Genomic DNA, 13,900 nt, shown 5'->3' on the forward strand with positions numbered 1-13,900 from the left:
ATAAAGATACACATACATTCTCTATTAAATATCTAGAGCTTCCTTAATGTTATTCTTTACTATGCAAAACTGTCTAGGACCCCAGTTTCCCTACAATTACTCAATGATGCATTCATCATCCCATCCCATTGCACTCCAATGCCATTGTATGTTAGTTAACAGGAGAACCAGTCAACACATCTGTCTTAATGTCATTATAAACAGTGCTGTAGAGGACATGAGCACAGCTATAGTTTCACAAATCATAATCATGAGATAAAAAGTTCCTAATACTTATCTTATGCCAACCCACCATAAACTCCGTGATTCCCATTGTAAGAGCGCATCCTTGGCTCACCCTCACCCTTCATCTTACACTGTGATATGTCAGACAGTTAGGGACAGTATCTCCCTTTAAGCTAAAAGGAAGTGTCTGTCTGAAGCAGCCTTTTTGTTCTTCCGAAGACATCAGCTGCCACCTGCACTTACTTATATAATCAGCAGCTGTGGTATAACACCCCACTGCCAGTGCAAAAAAGGCTAAGCACAGTGAGGAGCAAAACCAGGGTAAGATCATTTGGGAGAAAGAAGGGAGACCTATGTTGATTGCTCCCTTTTGGAACAGAACACAGACTGCAGCAGCCCTTGCCACGGCTGAGAACACAAAGGTGACAGATGATGTTTACTTATCGTATTGCTCCATTAGCTTTAAGTGTTAATTATCTTAAGGATCACATTTAGTATGATTGTCTTCCCCCTCATGTCAGAGATAGGACTTCAGCCAGAGACCAAAAGTGCTTTTTTCTAGGCTACAGAGAGATTCAATGTATCTTGACCAACATTCATTTTTTGAGGTAGTACTCATTTACTTTGTATTGCTGGCTCAAAATAAAAATATGGGAAGTGAACACAATTAAAAGTATGCTCACTGTAGGTATATTAAAAAAAAGAAGAAACCAACAACCCCAAAAAAAACTATTTCCTTTCTGGGCAGATCACCAAAAAGAAGCAATCCTTCTTACAAAGGTCAGCTCACATTCACTGGTAAAGTCAAACTTTCATAAATGGTTTATAACAATAGCTATAAACTAAAGTGCTTCAAAATTTGCTTGACTAGATTTCAGTGATTAGAATCATAATATTCTGGATTTTTGCTAGTATGAAATGCCATGAGATTTTTAGAATCACTTTATATAAGAAGGGCAGAATGAATATTTTTCTTTTTCAAAAGAAAAAGTACAAAAAGCATTCCAAATAAACCTGGCAGTCTTTACTCACTACAAGTTGCTTGCATTTTCCTTCTCAAATCTACTATTTTTCCAGTAACTGGAATAAAAATGGAGTTGAAGTTGCACTATACTGCAGCACTAAAAAAAGTATTCCAAATCAGATGCAAACAGGAAAATGTTTACAATCATACAACTAGTGAAATTCACACTTCATTTCAAAGTTTTAGCCCTGCAGATTCTTTTTAACACAAGGCAGATATGTAGTCATGGAAAAACGTAACAGACTGCTATACGCTCTCTACATTAATTACGTAAGTTTCACATTTATGTCACAAATGTAATGCCCTACTGTGTATCTATTAAATGCTAAATAACTTATGAACATTTATGTGCTCTATGCAACAGTGAACATATTGACCAGTGGATGCCAAAATATAAAAGTTCATACACAAGACAAACTAATTTTAAAAAAATCACATTTTCTGTACAATTCATGCAAACTGTGCACAATGTGGTAACAAGAACAACATTTGCTAAAGTCTCCACTTAAGGAAGAGCTTTTACAGAGACAGCAGACCAGTATTCAGAAAAGTCTGCGAAAGTGTAGAAGTCCATGGCAACATAAAACGCAAAAAATCTTCCAGCATTTCATTTTTCTTGTAACAAAGCGGGGATGTTGATGTTCCAGCCAATAGCCTGACGATCAAACCCACATGTGAAGAGGTTACATATTGGATGGTCCTCGCTCCATGCTGAGCAGCACACCATTCTTCTGTGGCCCTGGGACAGTTCGGGAGATAGCAGTATTACTTACAATATGTTTTGAAAGCCTCTGTGTCAACAAGTTAGTGCAAATTTGCTAATGCTCACACTAGTTTTTACAAGTGGTACTTGAGAATCCTAAAGGTCATTGTTACTTTCATCTGCAAAATAAAAAACTTTGTAACAATGAGACTCCTTAATAGCAGCACCGGGTCCATAATGACAGAAGCATACAAAGTAGGTGCATCAAAACTTTTGAGTTTTCCAAGGTATGTTTGCTATCTTACTACATTTTATTTACAAAAGCAAATTGAGTTTTGATTTTAGTGTTTTTATTTATAAAAGCAATCTTAAAATATGGAACTACTTGCTGGCAACTACTTTGTTATGAACCTGCAAGATTAAGTGTCCATCACATTCATAATTCAGAAAGGATAATACTACAGCAGGAGGAATATCATACTGAGGAAAAGCAAAGCCTTATCTATTGTTCAAGTCCAATAGTAACAAGAATGCCCCAAGGAGGATTCTGACCAACATTTAAATTAAAAAAAAAAAAAAAAATTTGCCACAATTTCAGTAGTGTCGGCCTGAATTGAAATATTAAGAGGAAAAAAAAGAAAAAAAAGAAAAAATCAAGACTAAACAATAGACTAAAAAGAAACTAAACTAGAAAAAGACTAAACAATAGACTAAACAATAGACTAAACAAGTCTTAAAACCCCTCCCTAAATTCTGTTAACAGCTGCTGAATCACCCAAAAAAGCTCACTGAAGTGGCATAATCCAATTAATTTCACTTAGTCTAATTTGCTCCATTAGTGATGCCTGCCATGCCAAATAGCACCACAAATGCACAAAACTTGATGGCTGCAGCAAGGACTGTTTAGTACTTGGTACCAAATATCAAGAATTTATGTGCATAAGCATGGAAGGGGAAAAAAAAAAAATATCACCAAATCATATTAGGTGAGCTTGCAAAACTGACCCCCACTTTTTTCCTTTTATGTTTTTTTATAAAACAAATTAAACACTGAGTAATTGGAAAAAAAAGAAAAAAACATTGAACCTCATAGTGAGTCACTTTTCTGACAAGATTCACATCAAGACATTAAAACACATTTGAAATGCTCTTAAACATTTTTTCTATTTCGTAGAGAAGGCAGACATTAGTTTCACTTTAGTAAGGAGAAAAATTATGATGAAAGGCAGTTGAAAGATCATTTCCAATTCCAATAAAAACATTCAAAATACATTACTTATTTGCATGTTGGTCATTTTCAATAACTAACAATAGCACATTTGTATAGACAAGTGTCTTTCAGCATTTGTTCAGCTTTTAAACTAGAGAGAGCAAATCCTAGTTTTAACCTTGTATGAAAGAAGAACAGACATACTTTAAGGCTATAAATATTCAGTTACCTGTCTATTACTGCGAGGAAGGCGTGCTAATCGCACTCCTGACATGTCAAATAATCTAACCTGTCGGTTGTCATGTGGAAGGGCAATGATTCTTTGACCAACACATACATTAATCCTGCACAGAAGAGACAAAAGTAGGTTATGTACAAAACAGTGAGCCTAGCAAATAGAACTTGACAGTACAAGTTTAAGCTCACGAGAAGTGACAGTTGAATTTTTCCTGATTAGAATTCACAAGTGAAAAAAGAAAAAAAGTATTAAACCATTAAGGTGTTTTCTGTTGTACTAGATGCTCAAAACAGCTTTAACATCTGCATCCCATATTAAAAAAAAAAATTCTCAGAAAAGCAATACGATCTATTTACTAAAAAATAATGGTGACTATATCTGCATTTTATAAAACCACTTCAGACCTTTTTCAAAATCTCATAAATCTCAACTTTAATTTTAGTGACTAAAATTAAATGTATATTCAGTGAATAAAGAAAAATAGTAACTCAGAGATCTGCTTCCCTGTTGACTGCAGAATCCGTACGGATGGTTGCAATAGGAGACCTCATGTTTTTCAAATCCCAAACTTTTACAGTACGTTCATCACTACCAGAAACAACATTGTCTCCCACAGTGAAAACTGCAGATGTCACAGTGCTAAACAACCAGGAGTAAAAAGAAAGATGTCAAGCTCTAAAGTTCTTTATTAAACTAGCATCTGATTTAAAGTTCTATTTTCTGTTCCTGTGTTTCCTTTGAAATATGTAACTTGCCTTTTTTAAAAAAAAAAAAAAGTAACCTGAAATATTAAAACTCCAAGTGGGTATTTTAGAATAAAAAATATTCTTACAAGAAGCTGCGTCACTTAAGGTATACAGGGCTCGACTGGCCCAAGTGCTAAGAAAAGAAGCCCAACAGTCGAGAGTCACTCTGAAGGCCTCTCTCATATTCCACTGATCCTAATATGAGCTAAACATGTCCAGTCTTGAAACCTTAATTCACTTTTGAAGTTCTGTATTAATGTCCAGTAGGCTTATCAGACAACCATAACTGAATCAGTAGCATACAGTACAATTCCTCCTCTCAAGTGTTTTGAGACTAGTAGTCAAGGTCTTTCACTTTCCACCCAAAGACTTCTGTAGAACTACCCCAGGCATTTGTCATTCACAGCACAGACACTGAGGAGATCCAAAATACTTATCTGAGATGTAGCTAAAGCTATTCTGTACACACACCTAAACATGCTGTAATACATACACAGAGCTTCCAGTATAACTCCACTAGCAATATCTACAGTGATCTGATAATTTCTAATTGTGATTTCTATTCCTATTTTACAAGTAGCTAAAGTCCAAGAGTCAGATAAAAAAAATGACAAGCAGTAGTAGTAAGACACATGACCAGACAGTTCTTCAAATTTTACCCATTATGTCTATAAATGCACAAGGACAGCCAGAAAAAGACTCCAAATAATATTTCTAGCAATTGGAAGTGCAACATATTACTTTCAGAAGAGATTATATAGCGAATTTTATTTTGGAATTTTATTATCTTTGTATTTTATACTTTCAGAGAGCAGTATACTGCTGAGCTCAGATGAATAGTTCTCATGATGAGGTGATTTTTTTTTTTTTTTTTTATTTTTTTGTATTTTATACTTTCAGAGAGCAGTATACTGCTGAGCTCAGATGAATAGTTCTCATGATGAGGTGATTTTTTTTTTTTTTAAAATCTTTTGCCTATCATTTCATATTAACCAATTAAAGTTTTTGTACTACTATTTTCATTTTAGTGCTGCGTGAATTCTCAACTCAAAACCAGTTATTTTCTGCCCACACAATGTGCTAACAATGTATTTTTGTCTCTCCCTAAAATCATTAGGGAAGACTTCTCAACCCTGTTTCTACAGATTTGATTTAATGACCTATCTTGTAACTTGGGTCATGCACATCAATTTCTTAGAATTTAGTAATTTTAATTTAAGTTGTCAGTTGTTACTGTCACTTTGGTTGTTCTGCAGAAATTTGAATTCATGTCTTATCCAAGCTGCTGATTGAGATTAGCACTAGCCAGGTCACAATGGACCAGTTTATGCAAGCCTCTTAATTTAAATTGACACCAAATTAAGTTTTAATTAGGATGAAGGCCCACTTTATTCATGATACCAAGTTTCCTAATGCATTATTAGAGTGCAGCTAAGCTACCAGGGAGATGATTACAATAAGAACTAAGAGGTCTTCGCCTAATCTTCTGAACTTTATGAACCAAAAGTCAAAAAGTTACAACATACACGAAGGCCACAACTGATGAGTATCTTTCATCAGGCACCTTCGCATTTGGGAAGAAAACTCATTCACATAGTCAAATTACTGCAGAATAGGGTTGGCACGTCCTTAGCACAGAACTTGTCTTCCACCAGCCTGACCTCCATTAAACTTACCAACGCCTGCATTTCTCTCCTCACTAGCTCTTTATGCAAGCTGCAAAATACCTTAAGTAAATACTGCAAAATACTCCATACTGCTGTAACACATATGAAAAAGTGTTGGTTATAAGTTTAAAATTTGCTATTAAATCTCCATACTTTGCATATACGTTGGGAGACTTCCTTGTACACAACAGTATAAGGAATTCAAGTCACAGAAAAGCTCCAGGTGAGTAAATATACAGCATTTTAGTATTCTGCTGCCAACACACAGATCTGATCTGTTTTCCCATCATACATTTTATTCCAATTACTGTTGGAATATGTTGTGAAACTGTCTCAAAATAACCCTCCAATTTTGGATGCTTTTTTCCCCACAACCTTAAACAGCTTTGCAGCTTCTTTGATCTCATATTGGTTCTCCCTTATCACTTATCATTGTCAAACATAGCTAAGTTTCTCTGACCACATAAAGTTCTCACATTCTTAGATTTATCATCTTTCAAATGAAAACATTTGAAACGATCACCATGCAAACAGTATGCCAACTCCAGGTTAGCTCGACCCTTTCTGCTCCTGTAAAAACAAAGACTCTCAACAGAAAACAAAATCCTTTTCTGTACTGCTTTCAGTTTAACTATTCATTCAGATATTACTGACTACACTAAGAAAAAGTTTGTAAAATAAAAATGCGATGAAGTTCTCCTGTAGCGCTCTCTGGTGACTGGGCAAGTCATAGAAAGGCAAAGGGAAGGCTGCCAGGCCGTTTTCAGCGACATCTTTAAAGGTGTTTAGTAGACTTAGTCCTCTGCCTACCCTCCCAACAGTTCACCCCTGTAAGGCACTGCAGGCTGGGATATGCACTCTTCGCAAGTGCACGTGACTACAAAACCAGCCTTTTTCATAAGGAGCTTTGAATTCAAAGGCTAGATATAAAAGCTCTTTTTACTGAACCCACTGTTTACGATCAAGAATTTTGGTCAGTTTCAAAGCAAACAGTATATGGATGTACTGCGTAACAGTCCTAGATATTATGCTTTAAAAAAAATGAAACATTAATCTTCATGGGGAACCTACAGATACACTCAATTCAATTGTAAAAGACATCTCATTTTCAAAATAAGATTGCAAGACTAGAAGTTTTGAGTAACTTAATACCAAGTCTAGAAAGGCCAAAAGCAGTATCATTCTCACAAACTTGACAGCTCTGGGGAGGGTTATGAGCATTTGACTGTCATCTGAGTAAAGACCACGTGGTTTTTTTGGTTTTGTTTTTTTTAAAGTGGAACATATTGAGTTAATATTTAAAAAAACACATACATTTAAATTCAAGAACATGTACAACACTGCTGACTTAAGAAAACATGAGCAAGTCCTGTGCTCATAGGTTTTCTTATGCACTACAGATCATGCTTTATCTCCTCTGCTATTCCAAACTGGCACATCTCTTAAGGTGAGACAGATGCATCTCATCTCGGGTTTTGGTTTTTTTTTTTTAATTAAGACAAAATAGCAACAAGAAGAAAGGCCACTTCCTACTTATAAACTAAAACAGGATTTCAGCCCAGCTAAAGAGGGAAGGTGAGAAGAAAGCGAAGCAAAGTCTGTGTTGAAAGAAGTTGGCAGAACAGCCAGTATACAAATAACCTTTCAAAAGCATTGCCTCCCTAACGCCACCCATATCACAAAAATTAAAAGACTTCTTCCTGTATTTTCATGTGGCTAGTTTTACTTTCTGTTGATACTAGTCTTCAGTTTGTTCTAACCCAGCTAAAACTGTGGTTAACATTCCCTCCGCTAAATTAATAATTAGTGTCAATAAAAGATCATCAGCCCCCGTGTTAATGGAATGCTAGAAGACATTAGGTTTTTAATAACTCAAAAAGATGACAGGTATTGTAGGACATTAAAAAAAAAAAACTGGCAAAGAGGAAGCAGTCTTATGACACTTCAAACCGTGGGTCCCACAGGGAGTTTGGTGCGCTACAACTATTCTCCAGAAAAGCTTCAGCCTCCGCCAAACCCCAGCAAAACTCATTTATCTTGTCGTAGGGAGCAGCCGAGCGTGTACTTCCAGCTGACAGCGTGGCGCTTCCTCACCACACACCGCTGCCTAGCCTCGAACATCCTGCTCCCTCCGTGGGTCTCAATCAACAGAAATACTGTAGTGCTAGCACTCCTCATTAGGCCGAACAGCTGTCTCCCCAGTCACACTGAGACACAAAACTGTTTTGCATAACAATCTGCTGAAATTTCACACATAGGGGAGGAAAAGGGGGAAAAAACAAAACAAAAAGATGTTGAAAATGTTGGACCATGAAATGCTGATGCAGAACCCTTATTGGCAATGCACCAAAAAAAAAGTTAATACTGCTCTTTCAATTTTGATTTGCAACCTATACTGGGATTTACCGTTGAACGCTGGGAGACATGTTTTCGTGCCTGTGAAAAGGCATGTGCTCATAAGCATTAATCTGTGTGTGGGATGAAGTCTGGAGAAAATGGACTAAAACAGAGCTTTCAGATAAATTTATTCAATGTACACCAAATTGTAGTTAAACAGCAAAATCTAAGTGCTCAAATATGCCTCTCATTTTAAGTAGTAAAATTCAGGAACAATACCTAAAGGAAACTTTATTTGGGACAGCATTTCCTGCACAAGAGTTTCCCTTCTTTTAGGGGAACAAAGTGTATCCCCACACAGAGCAGTCCGCAGCCTGGGGGGAAGCCAGGACCTGGGTTTAAAGTCTCCAGATATGGACAACAGTTTGCCCATATTAGAGGGCGATGGCACTGGCCACAGGAGTCCCAGGTAAGGAGCACACCAATACCTCCACGTCTCATTTTGCATTCAGGTTTTAGAAGTGCTAAAGGCACTTGATTCCAGGAAGAGCTACAGATACAATTCCCAAAGTCTGTTTGTGGATTTCTCTCTAAATTTCAGCAGAGCTTTTTCCTCCAACTTGAGAAATGGTAAGAACAAACCATGAAGGAATGAACACAGAAGGGAGAGGGGGGGAATTCAGAGATGACGGTTAGCACTGAAAAAGTCATTTTTTTTAGCATTTAAATCAACAGTGTCTACTCCAGAGATAGGCGTTTCATGACATTTAGAGAAAATTGCCAGTATCTCCTTTTCTCACTATCTGTCTTAAAATAATAAAATGATACAGGATTGAAAACAATAACTAGCTTTTATAAGAATTACTCAATGGCAAGTTAGTAAATTAGTTAAGGTGCAGATATTTTTAAAATCAATTCCATTACATTTATGATGGGATAAACAAGGTCCATTTATCCCTGCAGTATTGCTGCATATGCTATGTAAGCTTTAGAATGACAACACACTATAAAACATTATGCTCTACTCAATAGGATACAAAGAAAAGGCCTTTGGCTATGTTCTTTTGTGGGTCATTTGAAAAAAATCATAGCACTTTTTAGTGCATGCATTCAAGAATGGAATTAAGATTCTCTCCATTTATTGTAGTGAAGCTTAAAGCACTCATAAGCAACTGGATACAGATTTATTGCCTACATCTTTTTTAAAGCAACTGACAAAACTCTATTGGCTAACATTGAGTACAGTCAAACTTTGTCTGTTACATACCCCATTCTCCAAAATAAAACACCTAAAGGATTTTTTTTCTTTTAGCTACACGGCTTTTAATTTTAAGCACTTACTCTTCTAGCTTAAGGACTAGTTTATTCAAATTTTTGTATTTCTTTATTAATTAGGAAGCAATTTTTACTATGAGGAAGTTCACCAGTGACAACAGAAAAGATTCAAGAACATAAAGGAAACAAAACCATCAAAGAACATTATCTTTTAAATTGCTTTTTTGGCACTTCAACAACTCCATGACAATGTTGGGTTGGGGGAAGGTTAGAATAGAAAATGGGGCATTCAAGCTGTGCAAGAGAGCAAAGACAGGTAACTTGGATGAGCCAAAGGCATGTAAAACATGCTGGCCCCAGTCTGTCCTGAAACAGATTCACAAAGAAGGTAGCAACGTGGCAAGTTAGACAAATTCAAAGCTGGATGCTTCAGCTATCAGCTAGTAAGGCTGCTAACAACTCTAAGAAAACTGTTGAAACCTTAACATGCTCTGTTACATGTATGCAATAAACGTAAACCAAAAGGGTTTTATATCTATATGTTCAGAAGCACAAAACTAAAAAAGCTAACCCTAGAACTTGAAGTCCAGGCCATAATCTTCATTTAAAGAATATGCACGTGCAAACGTGGGATCAGAACAGTGTTTGAAAGGCAAGTTTGGGGCCTTTTTCAATGAAATGCAAGAGAAAATTTGAAAAAAAAAAAAAAAACCACACCACAGCAGACATAACAAGGTAGGAATACTAACAATAATATCAGAATCATCTAGTTAATCAGTAAGGCTTGGGGAGAAAACTGAATGTTTCATCAGAAAAAATTTTGCATTTCTTACGGAAGCTAGATTGAGATCTCCACACATGGTAAATGCCTAAGGCATTCTTTGATTAGAAACAATAGAAAAATGGTAGACAAAGCATCACTGATAGCATCAATAGCTGAAGCAAGAACAGGACTATCTTGAAAAGAACAGATGCTTTAAACTGGTCGAACTCCACTGACAGTGTTCAACTTGTGACATTTTGTTTGGCACAAAAGACTCCCTTTCCTAGCACAGCTTTTAGTCAAAGGTACAAAACTTGCATTTTTTAGAACTACATCTAGATATACTTTAGCTTCACTAAGAAAATGTGGCTGAACAAGAATAGCTAACAGTGACCTTGTAATATGGGGGATATCTAGAATAAGACTGCTTTCCAACAGAGATGTCTAATGACATTGCTGCCTGAAGAGAAGGCATTTCCCCCCTACCATGACTTGGTCTTTCAAGAACAAGACAACACATATCAGGGTACAAGAATTAAATCTTGCAGAATAAAGAATCTGGAAAAGCCAGCTGACCTTGGCAAACCTGAGTGCCCACGAAACTAAAGCAGTTATTAGTCTCTTGATACAGAATGCCATTTTGACATTAATTCCCAATTCACTAAATGTCAGAATTCAGCCCAGCATCCTAACCAGCTGCTGTTTAAGTATTTTTACATTTTTTAATTCAGATTTTCCAGCAAGCATGGGAATTTGAAGAGGAAAAGTTGAAGAAGCAAGACATATTTGCAATCCTCTAGTTTCAAAGTCCTCAGGATGAAGCACAACTTGCCATCCAGCTGCATATTCAGACACATACAGACAGCAAATGAACAGGAACATTCCCTTCTGGTCTCCTGTAGCCACACAACCAGAGTGAAAGGAGAAGGAGTATGCTGTAGTCTGAAAGTGCTATTAGCCCCCTTGTTCAGCTCTTCGTCAGAAATAACGTAAGATCCACTTTCAGCAATTTTTTTCTCCGAGTTTGCCCAGAAAGTAACACAAAGATCTAGATTCAACAGCTAACGCACATTCATGTTTGATGCACTGGCTCAATTTAGCTACAAAGATCAGTAAGTTTGAGAAGTCATAAACAAACTTTGTAATTTTTTCTGGCTAGGTCAAAAGTACCTGCTCAAATATATTTTTTTTTTTAAGCCAAAAATGCATTTAATCACCATGACAAGTTGGTGCATAACTATACACTGAACAATCAAGAAGCATTAACAAAGGATATTCACTTAAGGATAGCAACCCAAAGCTGCTTCTGAAGACAACATTTTACTCTCTGAAGTCTGGTCTTTGCAAGTCCAGACTTGGAAGTCCTGCAACATTTTTATTGAAGCATTTCAAGAGATATGTGCCCAACCACGGTGTACCTTTGACAGTCACTAAACAAAACACTTTAATATTTACCAAGTAACTCTTCAGCTGCATATAAGCATCAACATACTACAAATATACAGCAAAAGCAGTGTATGGTTTAAAAGACATGTATGAATCCACTAGCTAATAAGCATTCTGTTGCCAATAGAGTATTCATTTATTTCCAGTTTTACTAAATTGTCAGAACAAATGTATAAAATCTGTAAAGTACCTGACTGGACCTGTACAGACTAAGATTTTTTTTTAAGCTACAAATGGTAAAGATTTCCAACATCAACATTTTAGAAGGCTCCACACATCAAGATAGACCTCAGCACATACGGAGTACTTGAAGAGACAGAAAAACTCAAACACATATGCAAGAGCAAGTCAACGCCGGAGTTCTTCAACTAGGTCACTACACTGGAAAAAGAATGGCCTTCAGAGCCCCAACAAGACATGGCTGTGCAGTGGTTGGCAAACAAAAGCAGAAGTGAAGCTGGAATGAAAATTGCCATGTAGAGATGCCAGAAGCATTTTTCTCTTCAGAGCACCACCTTACGTTCAACTTGAAGAGTTCTAATCAATAACCTCTAAATTGAATAATTTCTCAATACGAGAACAACTGGTGCTATATATTATCAAACATATTTTAAAGCAGTATCTGCTGGAAAAAAAGTGTTGGAATTTGAGTCCCCAGTATAATTTTTGGAGGCTTTAATTTAGGAAGTCAATTTAATTAACATGTAACAAGTAAGTGTCTAGATGATAATATAAATGTAACCTTTTCCCAGGGCTCTGTTAAACATCTCAGAGGGATGTGACTGGGGATTAACAGCACTAGTAATATAAATTCCTATTGGTGTACACACAAAATCAGATAATAACAAAGATTTATATTTAAGTAAAAATCAGTCTTATTTCCACACCATTTCATTATTTGTTAATCAGCAGAGAATAAGTGAGACGAACTGGGAGCATGGAAAGCCTAGAAGAAAACATGACGATATTTTTATCACTAGACAAGCAGGGCACAGGCAAATAACTCATGTACTGAGCTGAAACAATCATATATAAGAAAAATGTAAACAAGCAATGTTTACAGATCTGGAAACTTCCCTAGGAAGATGCAACTTCAAAAAAGACCTGAAAGACTCAGCCGAATGCAGGCTTGAAGTGCAAAACTACTACCAATGTACTAAACTGATATTTTTATCACTAGGCAAGCAGGGCACAGGCAAATAACTCATGTACTGAGCTGAAACAATCATATATAAGAAAAATGTAAACAAGCAATGTTTACAGATCTGGAAACTTCCCTAGGAAGATGCAACTTCAAAAAAGACCTGAAAGACTCAGCCGAATGCAGGCTTGAAGTGCAAAACTACTACCAATGTACTAAACTTGGTCTGTGGATATATAAATGTCAAAATATATTAGAAAACACACTCTGAGGTAAAATAGGTAACTTGTATAGAAGAACTGGTAATTTGTAGAGAAAAAGATATAGGAAACTTTTATCACCACCTAAGTATCTATTAATATAGGAAACAAAGCTCTGGTGCCGCATGATTAGCAGTGGAGCACTCTAGCGCGGTGCACAGGGGGGTTTCCCCAACAGGGGGAGCCCACAGCTCGCATGACAGCGGCTGACCAGACCTGGGTGGGGCCAGGAGCAATGGCGGCCAAGCCCCCCACACATATAAAGAAGCGCTCAGGAAGCGCTAGTGACCAACAGGGCGGGCAAACAGGGCATGGCACGTCAGCAAGGGTGTGGCACGGCAGTTTGTGCAGCAGGGCACGCAGGAAGGGCACTGGAGCTCTGCCAGCTCGACCAGGAGCAATGGTATCCACCCGGCAGAAAGCCACGGCCTCTCTAAGCTCTACACCCACCATGACTGACGCAGCTTCCCAGGCAGAGCTCCGGTGGGAACACGCTGCCAGCCAGGTGTCAGGCTGCAGGGAGTGCCCTGCTCTCCCGCCAGGACCGGACGGCAGCAGTGAGCACACTCGTGGGAGGTGCGCCCAGGGAGAGGGACTCCTCCGCTTAGTGACAGAGCTCCGGGAGGGGGTGAGGAGGTCGAGGAGTATCAGGGAGAGCGAGAGAGAGACTACTGGAACCGCACCCTACCTTCCCTGGGACAGGCCCAACAGGCAGACAGGACGCATGTTACGAGGATTCCCCATCCTCTCTCCGCCTGGCTGAACACAGTGACTTCAGGGACAGGGGGGATGGCGACAAGTTCCTGCCCGGCGCAGCAGGCGCATCTCCTCCGTGACTACCCCACCTTCCCAGGTGCCCTTGCAT

General features: G+C 37.8%; 1 protein-coding gene across 1 annotated transcript in view; it reads right to left on the reverse strand.

The window, feature by feature from the left end:
• Positions 1-6: 6 nt before the first annotated feature.
• Positions 7-13,900, reverse strand: part of WDR37 (WD repeat domain 37) — a 43,535-nt gene continuing 29,641 nt past the window's right edge. The window contains exons 11-13 of the mRNA XM_009278646.2: positions 3,905-4,039; positions 3,392-3,506; positions 7-1,988 (exon numbers count right to left, since the gene is read on the reverse strand). Coding sequence (XP_009276921.1) covers positions 1,857-1,988; positions 3,392-3,506; positions 3,905-4,039 — 382 coding nt within the window. The 3' untranslated portion in view covers positions 7-1,856. The remainder of the gene's footprint in view (positions 1,989-3,391; positions 3,507-3,904; positions 4,040-13,900) is intronic.

Source organism: Aptenodytes forsteri, unplaced genomic scaffold (assembly GCF_000699145.1).
Source record: "Aptenodytes forsteri isolate BGI_AS27 unplaced genomic scaffold, ASM69914v1 Scaffold257, whole genome shotgun sequence".
NCBI classification, from domain to species: Eukaryota; Metazoa; Chordata; class Aves; order Sphenisciformes; family Spheniscidae; genus Aptenodytes; species Aptenodytes forsteri.